At 36.2% G+C, this 17,044-nt stretch overlaps 1 protein-coding gene across 3 annotated transcripts in view; it reads right to left on the minus strand.

Annotated features, from left to right (window-relative positions):
• Nucleotides 1-17,044, minus strand: part of LOC149085003 (ferric reductase 1-like) — a 58,484-nt gene that overhangs the window by 13,354 nt on the left and 28,086 nt on the right. The window contains exons 1-8 of one of the 3 annotated variants that reach the window (XM_089232753.1): nucleotides 7,391-7,529; nucleotides 6,525-6,711; nucleotides 4,727-4,872; nucleotides 3,386-3,477; nucleotides 3,184-3,274; nucleotides 508-717; nucleotides 334-429; nucleotides 75-228 (exon numbers count right to left, since the gene is read on the minus strand). In XM_089232753.1, the coding sequence (XP_089088879.1) occupies nucleotides 75-228; nucleotides 334-429; nucleotides 508-717; nucleotides 3,184-3,274; nucleotides 3,386-3,477; nucleotides 4,727-4,872; nucleotides 6,525-6,702 (967 nt within the window). In that variant the 5' untranslated portion in view covers nucleotides 6,703-6,711; nucleotides 7,391-7,529. The other 2 variants (XM_089232755.1, XM_089232754.1) reach the window with 2 other exon arrangements.

Consider the following 17,044-nt stretch of genomic DNA (forward strand, 5'->3'; position numbering starts at 1 on the left):
GTGGAATGAGCTGAACGAATGATTGAGAAACAGACTTGAAAAAAAATTCATCCGATTTGGCAGTTGTCACTTACGTCCACCATTCATGGGTCCTTTAGCCATCAGAATATAATAAGTTGAATTGATCATGTCAAAAGTTCTGCCTTCCAAAACAGTTGTGTATGGCCTCGTCCAAGAGCATCTAGCAACACCATCTTCAAAATTCCAATCGTACATTCCTTCAGGTACCTTGAAAAAAAAAAAAAAAACCAATCATATATAAATCATATATACCAATCAAAATATATTCAATTTTTTTTATACAACTAGTGCACTGCTTGTAAAGATACTAACCAAGGTTAAAGGAGAATTTTCTCGACCTATATTCCAGGAGGTTTGAACCACCACTCTCCCATTATCCATGAAGCATTCAGTAACACTATCACTGCCCTATGTAAAAGAAAATATACGATCATAATTTGTTTCATATGATTGCAATTTGGTGGATTTGAAATACACAATTCCTACCATTTTTTGGTCTGTAGATAGACCAGTGGCCATATAATTCTGAGAAGATCCCAATGATCCGGCCATTGTAAATAGAACTCCTTCACCATTATTCATATATGAAAGTAGGATATCACATGACATGCTATTCACACAATCAGCAGGCATACCAAAACAGCCTTTGCTCACAAAGCAATCATCATACATTCTTTTAAAATCCCATTCTCGATTCTGAAAGAAAAATATGCATACTTTAATAGCCAGAATTTTTTCAAAATTGTACGAGGTTGATATTTCAAAGATTAATACCAAAAATCACGACTTCATAACAAGATTTACTATATTTGGTGGTTTTAATTTTATTGATTTCATTTTGCGAAATTGTTTTCTTTAAAAGTTTTACTAAGACATCCATTGCTTTAGTAAAATTAAAATTATCACAGATCTCATTACAAAATGTCTTATTGATCAAAATCTTTGATAGCTAGTTTTACTCAATTTCTGACCGCTTAATAATTCCGATAGCTACATAAACGATTGTTAGAAAAATTATAGTTTATAGCAAAGCTTTTGAGACTAGAAAACAAAGTTATGTAGTCGAATCCCATTATAACGAACTCCACGAGACCGAAGAAATCACTTCGTTAAAACGAAATTTCGTTATAAAAAAGGAATTTCCGATTTTTAACATGCGCAAAAACATTCGTTGTAGCAGAATTTGATTGAGGGAAGAAATACTTATTTACGTTCTAGATAATAAAAAATGAAGTTGAATTTTAGAAATAACAAAGCAACTCAAATCAATTAAGCATTGAAGTTTTTGCATAAGTTTAACTTGATTAACATTTTAGAGGCAAATAATCCGCAATTTCATTTTATTTTTGCCAAGAAGCCGAGGAAACAAATTCCTCTAAAGTATACACATGCTCAAACAAATGGTCCGGAAGGTTCACTTGATCTGATAAATATCGTTTTAGAGTTCCAAACTAGCTAAGGCTTCAGATGCTGTAGGTACCAAAGCATATTCTAGTGAAAGCTGCTCTTCGTCACTGCTGTCCGCAAGCAATTGTTCATTGTTATCTTGTATCATACAAACGATATCGTTGTCTGTTAACTGTTCCGAATACCATCACAGAAAAGAAATCGACCAGCGTCCATTCCGAACAGACCGGACAGACTTTTGCGATGTGTTCCCGCAAAGGCTGTAAATCGGTGGATGCACTTTCAGCTTTATTCAGTGTTTCACAGAATTCTGCGATTACATTAGCTTTCTTCTACCCATTACAAATGACTTTTTGAACGATATCCTTTCCAGACTCCAGCTATCGTATCCATAGCTTGCTTGACTCAGGCCTCACTATTTCTTTATTGTCAAGCCGATGAATACATCTCAGCAGTTGCATAATTGAGGTGGTGAAAGTACCGTACACATCGGCCAAATGGTTGCAAAATAGATGTGCAGTTAGGAAGCATGTATTCGATGTGAATGCACTCTAATTTTGAAAATTCAATGTGTGCCGTGCAATTGGCGATAAGAAGCGGGATCTGTTTTCGCTTCATTTTCCCATAAAACTTTACTAGCCCTCATTAAAAATTCTTGTAGTCATCCAAGCCCCCACCGTCGCCATAGTGGTGCTCGGCTGAAGTTGGTTTCCTGTAGTTCCCAACTTAGAGGCGCAAATGCGAGCCGATCTCCCCATAAAAAAGTCGCCACAGAGAGCAACAGGCCTACAACGATTAATTATTCAATCATTACACTTCACTCATAGTTAGAAAAACTGGTGGCAGATGGCAGCACTACACATAACAAGCATTACACAGAAACAAACTTCACGTCAGGTTTCACTACACGTACATTCCAGCATGTACCAATTCGTTAGAGGTTCCGCAGAGGAATATGAACGAGGTGCATGTGTGGTTTAATAGTAGTCATCCAAGCCTTTCGACTTGATTTGTAATTACAAGGCAGTGATTTCACGGTCTTCAGGCACAAATTTTGATTGGATTCACAAATTTTCCAATCACCATAACTTTTCGGTTCCGTTCATGTTGCAGCAAAATAAAGCAGTTTTCGCCACCAATGTACTTGTCTTTTTTAAATGTCAATTTTTTTAGGTAACTGTTTGAGAAAGATTTCGGCTTTGTCTGCGTTGAATACATCGGAAAGATCATATGACTATTACTTTCGCTATTTCACCAGCTTTCCATTCATTCATATTTTCCATATCACAACTGAATTTGCTTCAATCTGCAAATCTGTTTTGCTACCACACCATACCGTTATTTAAAACGATTCAGCGAGCCGACACACGCTTGAAAGTTTTCGCATCCAAAAGCACGTGCGATTTCCATAACCTTTTCTCCTATGAGTGGATTGGCAACTGGCACATTTCGGGAGCGAATGTCCTGAAACCAGGTAGACAATTCAATTTGCAATTTCATCCGATTTTTTCAAAAACGTTGAAAGTAGATGGATACACTTGTTTTTCCGAAACTTGTTTTCGAGTTCGTTATAACGGATTTTTCATTTCGTTATATCGGAATTGCACAATACATTGTTGCTATGTAAATTGATTTGAAGAATTGGAAAGTTTTCTTTACAACGAGATTTTCGCTATAACGGTATTCGTTATAACGGGATCAGATTATTTGTAGTAAGTAAACTTACAGCTAAAAGTCATTATTCAAGCTACATACCTTGGCTTTAGTTGAACCGTGGCCACTTATCTTTATGGGCGTGGTTTCCATATTAGTCCAAAACCGGCTGAAAGTATTCGCAACAGTTGCCCTGAAAAAATTCAAGCATTGAGGAAAAATCATCTATACATAAAGAAATCTAATAAGCTCAAAAGGGATATATAATGAATAGAGAGCAAAATATCTTAAAATTCTGCTGTACCTGAATATAATGTCATCATTGACACCAGGTCCAGGAGTCCATTCCGTGACTACTTCGGTCTTTGAATTTTTATTCACCTGGGTTAAAGTATTCTGAAACAAAATATTTGTAAGAAAATTAGCCAGAATCAAATTTTTTCTTTGACGCGTAAGGGTGGATTTACATCTAGTTACCGTGTCGTGTCAGAACACCTATTCTATAGCAGAAAGCCTCCGCGCGAAGCTTTGACGTCACAGAAGTCCATTTCACCTGTAGCCATTGGATATCGTAGTCCGACGTATGCGAAATCTTTAGTAACTGGATATACTGCAAAAACATAAAGGCGAGGTCACGAGCTTCGCGCGGAGACTTTCTGCTATAGGTGTTGGTCAGACACGCAACTATTCCTTAACATTAAAATGTCTGCCTGCGCAGCCACGATACGATATGACGAATATATACGTTCATTGGTTTTACGTTGAATGTTTGTCGCGCCTGACACGACACGGCGAGTCTAAATCTACAGTAGTATACATACGCTACATTCAAGCTTTTAGTAAATGTTCCAAGAACTAAAATGTTGAGAGCAACGAATTCATTTCTGCAGAACTATAACGCCGAAATCTAGCATTTCTGTAAATTTATATTTGCAACTACAGCATACCATGTATAGTACCAAGATTCTATTACGTTCATAATTCAATGTTGTTATTTAACAAGGTCTGGTAGATTCCCAGAGAATCAACTCCATTGATCCACGCATATGAAGGATCGGCTGTACTATTTTACTGAAGTCAGTCTAAGGCCGGGATTACACTAATAAAAGTTTTGTAAAAGTGCTTTTATAAAACTTGAAAAATACAACAAATAAGCTTATCGGTTGCATTTGCTCGAATGTAACCTATGAGCTTTATTGGTTGGATTTTTCAAGTTTTATGAAAGGGATTTTATCAAACTTTTACAGTAATAAAAGTTATTCTTTTATTTGAGAATATTTGAAGTAACATTAGATTTGAAAAACTGAGACGCGCGCAGTGATCAACTGCATCATCGCATGTCAATAAGAGCAAACTTGGTACGAAAGTAGTTCCAAAAGGTGATTAACTAACGGCCGAATTCAGATTTGGTGTGTGAATCGATTTTCATTTTTTATATTTCCCCTTCTGATTTTTTAGTTTAGAGATATCGATCGAAAGATTTCATGGGGAAAAAAATGTCTTGCATGTTTTCTGGACTTTAGTCCATAGAAACAAGATTAAAAAACAAAATTAAAACTATTCTTCCTCAAAAAGATTTTCAAAAATTAAAAATTTATTTTAACTTCCTGATCATGATTGCTCACCAAAACAATTTCATACTCACCTCTCTACCTGAACCACAATCTAACGTTTGAGAAATTTGCCTTTGGGTACTGAATTTGCCTTCTGCCAATCTGTTTCGGTTGTTCGCATAACGGGCTTGAAGCATAAATCCCTGGAAATCCATGTTAGGAGGCGATGTAATACTAACTGTAAATGGGGGAATTAAACATTCCACCGTTAGATAGAATCAATATACTTTAAAACACTAATCAAGAACCGACGAGAATACGAAGATTAATGAATTGCAGTACAGTAAAACTTCGATTAACCGTCACTCGTTTAACCGTCAGTTTGTTATCAGTCATCGTTTAAAAAAAAATACGTGAGTATCAACAAACAAACATCTAAAATTATCCACAGATTACTTTTACACCCTTCTGGATAAAGCTGGAAGTGACTAATCGTCGGTGACGGAGGAGTTTAGCTAGAGAGATCTGGCGCACCACAAACCCATCACTAACCAGTCGCTATTATATTACATATTGGTCTCAGTTGCGACAGTAGCCTGTGTTTGAATGAATGTTTCGTTTTGATTGGAATGTGACAAAATGGATGGAGGCTTTGAAATTACGAACGATGATTAAATCGTTTCTAGTATGACTACCATTGAAGAAATTGATGGCGATGTGAAAAGGATTAGTTCTTTACCAAAAACCTACAACTAGCCACTCAGAACTTCGATAACTAGAAACAAAGTGTATTGACTGGTTAGAAATGCAAGAGGAGGCAAATGCAACACAGATAATACTTCTGCGCAAGATACGGAACATCGCCGCGCAAAAATCTCGAGCCTCAAAGACACAGAAGCCTCAAAGAGATGACATTTTAAAGTACTGTAACCTAGGTTTATAGCATTACAACACATTTCTGTATATTACTACTCGTGTTGAAATTTATATTGATCGGTTTGTAAAATTAAATTATGAATAACACATACATATTGTAAGGATTTTATTTTCGTCCCAAGCGCGCAGTGAAGTCACGTTACTGTACATATGTATTAAGAGATTTGTTGTCGGTCTATTCAGTTATCCATCACAGCCCTGGTCTGGACGGTTAATCAAAGTTTTACTGTAAATTGTAAAATTATCGAGTGGCCATTTCAAGATTAGCGTATTGCATTAGAATCTACAGTTCACAAGATTTAAAATCGGAAAAATTCAATATTCCCGGACCACAGCCGGAAGTTTTGCATCGAGGATGTAAGACCATGCCCACAAAGTCTCGCAACAAATCGTTCGATTTGTTTAGCGACAATCGCAGAACACGTGCTGCGCGATTTTGTACGAGTGTTGACGCGTTCTGCGACTAGGCTTATGACTTTTCAAAGATAAAAGTCGCAGAACACCCGATTTGTTCTGCAATCGTCACAGAACATTGTCGCGGAACACGCGTTCTGCGTCTTTGTATACGAGTATGGACATGGCTTAAGGACACGTCTACATTCATATACAAAACCGCAGTTCCGCGACAATGTTATGTGTCAGATAAAAGTCGCAGAAGACGTCCACACTCGTATACAAAATCACGCAACACGTGTTCTGCAACTTATCGCTCGATTTGTAGTGCGACTGTATATGAGCGTGGTCATATCCTAAACATCGGAAAATGCCCCCACCCTTTCCGAAATGCAGTTCCAAATATTCATGGGATGTTTGAATGTCTCGTTTCGAGAAATAAAATCTGATTACGATATTGGCAGGTGGCTTGAGCACTTGTTTCTGTCAGTGCGTAAATGTTCGAAAACGTAACTGAGAAAATTTAGTCGGTATGCAAAAAAAGATTTAAAAACTACTTGCCTCTTATCCTGTCTTCTAGTTTTCTCGCAGTCACTGTATACGGTGATCTAGAGTCTTGAGGTGCATTTTCTTTATGCACTGGAGCAAGACTGGAACATGCCGACTGCGGGGCACCACTCGGGTAGCCACGATTTACTTGGAACACTTGAACCAACACGAAGACAGCTAGGAACTTCATTTTTTCGGCCTAATGGCAAGAATTTATGTAATTAAATTTACATGTAATGACTACAAACATTATTTAGTATATCAAGTGCTCACTAATATTTTTATTACCACTACGAAGGATATTTAGTTTAACTACGTTATGTCTTTGCGTAGGCCGTTGTTGCTACACGCATCGGACAGTATATACGATACATGTTACGGCAAAAGTCTGAAATCTGGGAAGTTCGCGAGAACTTCCGATTTCAACATTAAAAATCATAATACATCACCGCAGTGGATGTTTCACGGCATGGCAAGTCAAAAAAAAAAAAAAACGTTCTTTTCGAAACTTAAAGTAATCTTCACTAATGCGAATGACCAGTAATCATCTTTTCTAGTTTCTCACACGTTTAAAATGATCACATTTATAAATAAGGCTTGCCATCACGTTGATCTTTTCCTACCCTAAATAGAAACTTTGCTTCTACTTAAAAGCACTTTTAGCAAAAAATTAAAACACTCCGAAAATACGAGGTAATAAAACTGATCAAGCATCACTCCTACCCCAACAGCACAATATTTCACGTAAAGTAGTATATCAAAGGCGTATTAGCTAATCAAATACGTTAAAGCCGGTATAACACTAATACGCGATGGGGGAAAAAAAAAAAAAAAAAAAAGACAAAATATTTAGAACATGAGCAGCAACATGCACTCACCTGTCAGTTAAAAGACTGAATCCCGACTGAGCCGTGGTTTTTTTACCTTCGTATAGGAAGAAAAAGCGGTTTTAGTGTAAAAGAAGGTTGCAAATGAAAAGTGACGTCATTTTAATGCACGTGAGCCGCAACCAACCGGTTGATTCTTGGAAAACATTTTACCACTCGATAGGAAACACAATCGGCCAATGAAAAGACAGCGTACTGAGCGCGTTGGTTAAATAGATTGTTCAAAAAACTTTTCATCAACTTTTTACGTAGGAGCCGTAGTAGTCGTTTCGAAGCGTCCAAGGCCACCGCTAACACTTTGAAATGTGGGTGAGGCAAGGGCGCTTTATATCCATAGGGTGTGACGTTATGTAGGACGTTAACCTCCACTGTTTCTTGAATATGAATCAAAAATTTAGTTGTTCTGAACTTTGTTGAATCTATTTAAGACATCTTTTTCATCCCTACAAAATCATATTCATTTTTTTTATATACAAAGTTCTTATTCATTCATCGATCCAGAAATTGTCCACAGTGACACGTGCGTAAAAAATTAAAATACAGTGTGAAACCTCATCAAGTTCACAATTGTCCATCATTAAGAATTGACATCGAGCTGTGATGGAAGAGATCTCGGCAACGGGATAAATCCGGTTGCAGAGTTCTGGCATGTTCCTCATGTTATCAAGATACCGGCACAACATAGAGGTAGTGCCTTGAATAGAACATAGGCGGGGCCCGATTTCTACACGGGCAGCATGTAAATTTGTCCAGAGGGGCCTCGAATTTATAATAGTACATATTTTTAATTAAATAAAATTTTGGAAAATTCAAGAATTTTCTCTAAATAACACATACTATTTCCAAAGTGCCCATTATTAGCAAACCCTATCAAATATCAATTTTAATAGTATACCAATCGGTAATAGACTTTACACAGTAATGTATATACAAGATGTCCCATCAAGACGGCCCAAACTCTGCACAGTCAGATTCCTCGATTGGAATACATGAAAAATGCCCAAAGAACTGTACCTGTGCGACCCATAGTTTTCGAGACAAATGCGGAAGAAAAGTATGACGTCATATCTGGTGCAAGGGAAAAAAACTTTATATTGTACAAGAAAAATATGCAATTAGTTTTAAACACTTACCGGAACACAAACATTTTCTATTAGCTAATCTTTCATTTTACACGAAATGGTTCAAAAACTTTGAGAATAAGAAGTTCTTACTCTCTCTTTTAGAAAGAGAGAAAAAGATTCCGAGGTGAACATGAGTTAATCGGACTCTAAAGAGAATAATTCTGATGATGATTGACGCCAAAATTCAGCTCATGACTCGGCTGTTTTATGTTATCACGTGCATCCATATCCACTGAAAATGTTCGTTAGCCGAATCCGAAATGTTACACACGAAAACACAAGTCAACAAAAGTTTTTCTTATATGATGCCCTTATAAAACAGAATACAACGTTAAAACTATACTGCTGTTGCATCGATTGAAGATTCTAGGCCACTTGTTTTCTCTTGACAACGTATCAGTCGATTAGAATCCATCAAAAATATGCTACGTTTGCCCGCACTTTTTCTGTATAACATCATTTTAGCCTATTTATGGAAGTTTTTATATTAGGTCGTTGCGAAAGCTCAGAGTGTTTTCGATGATCGCATGTTTCAGCAGCTGCTGTATCTCTTTTTATCAATCAAATGTTTTTTAAAATAAACATTTTATGGAATTTTCTAGATTCTTTGGATCGGAGTGGATGATATGTTGCCGGCGATGTCTAAAAAAGCGTGAATCGGAAAAAAGAAAATGATTTTGAAGAGTCGAAATTTAGCAGACATTACAAACATTTACAGAAGATACTCCACCCTTAAATGCGTAGATTTGAACATGTGTAAAAGGGTCTTTTAACGCTTTAAGTGGCAATTAGAAGTCACTAACCCTCCCCCTCAAAATGCCATATCTTTTTTAATTAAGTAGATCTTCTTCTGATTTTCAGCAGGTGAAAACTAAGGGGTATGGGGGAAAGTTTTCCCATTGAGAAATCATTTTTACAAAATAGCTGGGCTTGTCAATGCTGATATAAGAGGCTTTTATGGAGTAGAGATATCTCGTCATTGCCACTTAATGGGTTAAACGTTCATTACTGCCGCTAGTTTGAAGATAAAGATTCAGAATTGCATTTACACATAAAATGAGGTCATATTCTTACCACTTTATATTTTGAATTTGCTGGTACATGTCCCAATTAACGACAGCAACGTTTGTCACAGTGTGGCTGCGATTTGGCTAATTTGTTAACATGATTTGTTTGCATTTCTTTTCCGGACCTTGAAATTTGCAACCCGAATGTTTTCTCCTTCTATAGCTTGAATCACAAAGAAGGTACGTAGTTATTCATTTGGAAAGTAATATTGCTTCAATGCATTTATTTTACACGTAATTTTTGCAGGGACGTAGCGTGCCTTCTCGGGCCCCTTGAAAAGGTTTCTATCATGCAAAATAAGTTTACATTTTTTGTGAGGGGCCCAAGTTGTACCAGCTTAGTTAAGGACCTGGATTTTTGGAGTTCTGTACGTCCTCTTTGAGGCCCTGTGTAAGCAGTACAGCAGTACAATTCGAAATAGATTTTTTTATAATGATTTTTCCGGCTTCCTATATACGTGTCATTATTTATGAACAAAATTATCAGCTCAATAAAAAAAACCTATGCATTTTTAAGGGTTAGGAGAATAGAGATATGTAAAGACTTGGAAAAAAAAAGTATTTTCTTTGCTCGAAAATTACAAAAAAAAGTTGAGAACTTTTGGAGCGACCTAATAGCGACCTATGCAGATTTAATCATTGAGTATTGCACATGTACGCAGATTGTGTGCGAGACGAATAACCTATGCCGGAAATGGAAATGAATGTGTATTTTCATTTGTTTTCAACCAGTTGCGATATCTGAATAGGAGATCTCTCTGAAGGAAACAAGATGGTTGGTAGGCCAATGTGTCTGTTTGTGTCGCTCATTTCCTTTGTCCTTCGTTCCACTCGGTACTAGTCTTGTATTTATTTTATGAAAACAAAACTCTTCGAATAGCTCTTAATAAACAATGCATGAATTTCTCTCTCTCTCTCTTTGTGTATATTTATTTCTCTTTCTACACATTTTCTTTCCCTTCGAGAAACCTGTTCTCCATTTTTTCTACTATCATTTACCTGAATTCGCCCCTGACCCTCCGAGACCTTCCAATCTGTTTAGTTCAGTTCTTCCGGATGCTGTCTGATTGTTCTTCTGTAATAACAGTCTTATAACACGCGATCAATATATAATCGAAAAGTTCGATTTCTTTTCAATGGTTTTCTTCAACGAGTTGAAAATTGAAACAACAACAACAACAAATAATTAATTTTTGAAATTTCGATGAGATCTCATTACGATGAAACAACGGTGACTTCTCAATACCGATGCTATTAGATTAGGGGTCTTCAACCCGTGGTCCGCGGGCCACCGGTGGCCCGCCAAAACATTTCGATCGATTGACACAATATCATTCAAAAATAGGGTAAAACGAAGATTTCAACAAAAAAAGTCACCCAGCTTCATATAGACTTATAACAAGGACAGACTGATCAGTGTACAGTATTTAGCTTCTGAATAAAGCTTTTAACTTAAAAGAAACCACACCATACACTTCTTTACTATAAATTCGAGTACATCCCACTCTCCTTGAGTGGGAGAAAGCAGAAATGAACGGAATTTCCATGGTATCGTACTTCTCGGGTGCATGGTCGTGTAAGGAGCAGGTGGATGTATGCATCTTGATTGGTTGGAAAAAGGATTTGTACAATATTGGTACAGTTCGCTTAGTTGTGTTTTAGGTCTTTGAAGCCTTTCATCAGAGGCCTTTTAATGAGTGCACGATGGCAAACCGTGATAACAAAAAAAAAAGGAAAGTTGAAGAAAAAATGAGATTTTTTTTTCAAGAAAAGTGGTCATCCCTAGATGCTTCAGCGCCTGTTTTCCTTGAAGGAGGAAGGTGATGAATTCATGAAATCCAAAGGAAAACTTACTGGAGAGTTTCAAGATAAAAAGTGGGTGGGAGATTTCACATTTCTTTTCGATGTCATCGAATGATCTGGTCATCACTGGTCATCTGAATGATCTAAACTACCACTTACTGGGAAAAGACCTACTTGTCCATAATTTTTATGACAACGTAAAAGCGTTCGAAACTAAATTAGTCCTTTGGAAACGTCAATTGCGAAACAAAAACTGAATACAAAATTATTGAAGTTGGTAAATAGATCTACAACTTGGAAACCGGACGATTATGGACAGTGCATTTCAAATCTGAGAATGGAATTCAGAAGCAGATTTTCCGACTTCCGCGAGAACGAAATTTCTATGAAAACATTTTCCTCACCATTCTCGGTCGATATCGAAAGTGTTCCACCTGAGCTGCAATTAGAATTTGCAGATATGCAATGTGACTGCAGTTAAATGAAAGTTTTTTGAAATTCCTTCATTAATTGATTTTTATTCTAAATATGTGTTCAAAGAAAAGTATCCAGAAATATGCAAATATGCATTGTTCATATCTTCTATATACAGGCAGCATATTTTTATTATATTTGCTGCCTTATAATTTATTATATTTGGCAGCACTTACATATGAGAATAGTTGTTTAGTCGAATTAAGAATACAAAATCAAAAACTAGAACACGTCTGACTGATCAGCATTTGGAGGATACTTCACGAATAGCAACAACACAAATTTTACCTAACATTGAAGCTTTAGTCAAGCAAAAACACAGTCAAGTTTCGCATTAATTTAGGAATTACATCCACTCGCATTCGTAATGTAAGTAACCAAAGATTTTCTTGTTTATTTGGTGCGTAATTAATTCAACATATATATATATATATAGATTATATGTGTATATATATATATATATATAATCATCCATTTTCATTCTGTTTCATACAATTTACCAACTTTCAAAAGCATTTACCAGTAACAGAAATGTATTAATATAGCAAAAAAGGAATTTTTGACACTATAATTTGAAATGTTTTTTTTTAAATCATTCAAAATTAAAATTTGTTAAAATTAATTGAATTGAATGTTTAAATTCTATAAAATATTTTGAAATATATTTAATTTGTCATCGTCTTTGGGGGGGGGGGGTGCCCCCCTACGCCATTAATGAGTGGCTCGCGGAACGCGACAAATTTTTTATGTGGCCCTTGAGCGTAAAACGTTGAAGACCCCTATATTAGATGATTTATATACATGAGATATATTCATATGCGCATTATAAATTGGCTCATGATGCGATAGATATATTGTATACTTATGAGAAAAACATAGTTTTCTAGGTTTCTTCTTAGGTGATGGGTGCAAAAAACTTATTCGCACCCGACATTGAGGTTGTGACCGTATTTTTTGTATTCATTCATAGATTCAGGCCAGCAGTTTCTAACTGGAAGGTCACGGTCACTACTCATTTAGTATGTTTGTCGCTAATGCGAAAGGGTGGCTTTTACAGATTTGTACATTATTCTTTCTTAGAAAGTTAAGGAAATGGGTAGGCTATATGCGAAAATGAAATATGAATATCATATATATGCACGGAGGTAATTTCTAACTATTATACGTAATTATTTAGACTTATGAAGAGGTAGCAGACCAAAAACGGACCGATGGCCAACACTCTTTTCATAAATATTGAAACTATCATAGATTTTGCATTATAGCGTATCCCACTTGTAACGTTTTTCTTTCCACTTGTAAGTGGGAAAGCGCTCTAAACGGTAAACATCTACGAGCATTAATAATGATTGGGACCACGAAAATAAGTCGTTCAAAGCGGGAAAAACGTTCTAAGTGAGAATGCTATAAAAAAAAAAACCGGGATCCATTATACTATAAGTTTGAAACGTTTTGTTACGTAGGTTGTCACTACAAAAGTTTTAGGCAGCAGACCTATCAAAATACCAGGGCTGACACTCTCAGTTTTTCGAAGTACAGTGATACCTCGGCTGACGAATGTTTTGGCTGAAGATTTTTTTCGTGATTTTTCTGCCTCGGCTAACGAACATTTTCTGTGGATATGGATGCACGTGATAACATAAAACAGCCGAGTCATGAGCTGAATTTTGGCGTCAATCATCATCAGAATTATTCTCTTTAGAGTCCGATTAACTCATGTTCACCTCGGAATCTTTTTCTCTCTTTCTAAAAGAGAGAGTAAGAAATTCTTTTTCTCAAAGTTTTTGAACCATTTCGTGTAAAATGAAAGATTAGCTAATAGAAAATGTATTAAAAAAGGAACCTATGATTTCTGAGCGAGAATATCTATCTTTTTGTCTGCATGTATCAGACACAGAAATGAGCTGTCCGAAACACAAATGGATGGGGACACCTACGAAATCGACTGGGTTGCGTCAGTTTTAGCCTTAGTAGACTAAAGCTGTTGTTGGCTGTGTGCGAGCCTACATTAGTGCAAAAATAAAAAGATCTTTAATGTATCTCATCTTCCTGTAGATTCTCATTCATCTAATTTTGAAGTTGTTCATTTTAGCCTTCAATCAGTTTTTGTCTTTTTTATAGCCTTCCTCGTTGTTTTAAAAAAATGCATCTTCTAATTTTGGGTAGAACCTAGAACGAATCAAACGATTTTCCATAGAAACCTATGGGAAATTACGTTTAAGTTTCGGCTTGCGAAGATTTCAGCTAACGAATTTGACTCCGGAATGAGTCATCTGTATTCTGTTCTTATATCCAAACACTTTTGCATTGTTTCAAACCGCTTCCCGAAGGAGTTCTGGAACTGATAGGCTGTTCAAGACGTCATTCATACCTCAACCGTTACTTTTGAATCTGCAAATCACTGGCTATGAAGGTCTCTCTTGATTTGCGAAAACAAAACAAACTCACACAGGGAGTTGTCTGGACTGGCTTCAGCTGGTTCACAACTTTACAAGCGTAGATCTTGACGTTTGTTGAATATAGTGGGTTAGCAAACTTTACAGTACCGTTCTGAAGTAACAGTACGTTTACCTCAACTGAGGTAATACAGCCATCGATCCAGATTAAAAAAAACAACCAAAATAACTGACTTCATTTCGAGAAATGGTCACATTGGTAAGAGATTATTACTTTTCCCAGTCCCAGATTTCCGATTGCTGTTTGGGCTCTAACTTTCCTTACCCTAAAATGTTGATGAAAATTGGTTCTCACTGTGATCCAATGTCCAAAGCCTGCTTAATCTCCTGGTAGACCATATTTCGATTTTCGTTAATAAACACAGCCACAGCTAGAAGCTTGTTGGTAGAATACTACAGATTCGTCAGATCTTCTCACGCACGTCTCTGACTTTCAAAATCATGCATGCTCAACCCATGGCCCGCGGGCCAAATGTGGCCCTCGAAGTCATTTAATGTGGTAATAAAATAATAACAGATGAATAGCCAAAGTACTCAAATGGTTCTCGAAAGATAATCAAATCACTTAACCCTTACAGCGGCAATGACGAGATATCTCGTCTAACTTGATGCTTTTCACTGCGGTAAGTGATCCCGAAATATCTCGCCTCCTTAAAACCCTCTCAGTTTGGCAATGACGAGCCCACATGGCCTTGTTAAAAAAATATTCATTAAGATATTCGAATTCCAAAAAAAGGGGGGAAAGTTGGGGGAAAAACAGCTATAAAAACCGTTTTACCCGCATTTTAGAGCTTTTTTTTCCCCCATATTTCCTCCGTTTTTCGAATATCTCAGTGAATATTGCACTCGGGAACATGGAATTTTTTTTGGCATCAAGAGAAACAGGGCAACAACTTTTTTATTGGGTTTTGGGGCACACGGAGACTGTATAAAAAGTTAATTTAATTTTAATTTTAATAACCATACAACCCCTTGAAACATGAATGACATATCTGAGTACTACACATTATTAGGAAACTTTTTCTAATTGGAAGAATCGACGGTTCGCCAGTAAAATGCCATACCCCCGTGTTTGTTATGCACCCTGTATATATCCAGGTCCATCTTTTTCTGAATTGTCTTCACTTGGCCTCAGGTAAAATAACCTTCTTCCTCATCTATGAACTAAGAAAGGTGAAACTATCCATTTCCCCAAAACATATCCCTCCTTTAATACTGACCTTAATATTTATTATATCGTCATCAACTCACAGTAAAAGCCTGTTCTGTTAAAAACTTCCACAGTAACCCTCGTATAAAAGAAATAATTATTCAAGTTTTTTCAGTTTATTTTCCTTTATATGAACTCAGTAGACCAATGTAAAACATCGGTAAAAAGTTGCTTAATAGGTCAATATGTGAGAGATTTGACCAATGTTTTTTTCCTACTTTCACTGATTTGAGAGTGCTACGCCCATTTTAACACCACTATTCCGTGCTGGTCTGCAGAGAACATTGAATAGAGGATAGAAAGGAAAATATCGATTTACGGTTTTTTTTTTCTTTTACCAGTTCAATCATATGCTTCAAAAAGAAAAAAAAAATCATATTTAGGTCTAAGAAATACAGAAGTAAAACGTACAACTTTATTCAATGAATTCGTTATAACGTAGTAGGTATTGAAAGAACAGGTTTTTATACCAACGATCTCAACGCTCCGTAATCTTTTAAATTAAATGGAATTGGAATAAGAGAAAGTGAAACTTTTTTCGGTTCCATCAGCGTAATTCATTCGAAATACAGTTCTATTCTACATTTGTACGTGAGAAGATTCATGTTTTTCCATTTAGAGTGAGTGAAACCTCTCTTTTGCGGTCGCCGGCGGGGCAAAAAAAAAATTGTCCGCAAATGAGGGGTGACCGTTAATCAGGGGTTTGAGATGCATACTTTTATTATACGAGGGTAAATTATTATTTGGCCGTAAAAAGGGGTGACCGCATCTGAGGGATGCCCGCTAAGAGGGGTTTTATTGTATAAGAAGATAAAAAAATGAGGTCTCAGAATTTCAGAAAATCGTTTAAATTAGGTATGGGACGAGTGACTGTACATCAATAATAGTGTAATATAGTTGACATATATGTATCGATATACACAATATATATTGTGGTTGAATAACCGAATACCGAATATTCGGCTGATGTTTTGGACAAATACCGATTATTCGGCGGCCCGAATATCAACTTCCTTAAAATTCATCACGATCATAAATGAAATTGGCGTTTTTTTAATGCTCACTTCCATCTTATTGCAGTGGGATTCTATTTTCAGTTTCATGTTTTCTTTATGGTAGAAATTCACCCTGAGAAAACATAATCAGAATAAATAAATAAAAAGATAAATAAAATATAATCAGAAAATTTTTAATTTATGAGAAAAATTCCAATTAATATAATTTTTTAAAATTAGTTTGTTGTGCTTAGATTTATACAGATATTCGGCCGAATACCTAATCATTATTTGGCAGAACCGAATAAGCCGAATACCGAATAGCAGCCGAATATTTGCCCCATCTCTATTTTTAATGTGGTTTAAAAAGTCAATAGATGCTGAGATTTTAATAATAAACGCTTCTTCATAATATATATATAAGCTGTTGTTAGCTTTTTGTTTTTTGCGTAACTTCTACTTCAGCTGTTTTGTAGCCTCCTCTATAGAAAACTACTGCATACACACTTTGTTGAA

Source organism: Pholcus phalangioides, unplaced genomic scaffold (genome assembly GCF_987345545.1).
Source record: "Pholcus phalangioides strain wild (caught in Gottingen) unplaced genomic scaffold, Ppha-v1.0 ptg000007l_1, whole genome shotgun sequence".
In the NCBI taxonomy this organism is placed as follows: domain Eukaryota; kingdom Metazoa; phylum Arthropoda; class Arachnida; order Araneae; family Pholcidae; genus Pholcus; species Pholcus phalangioides.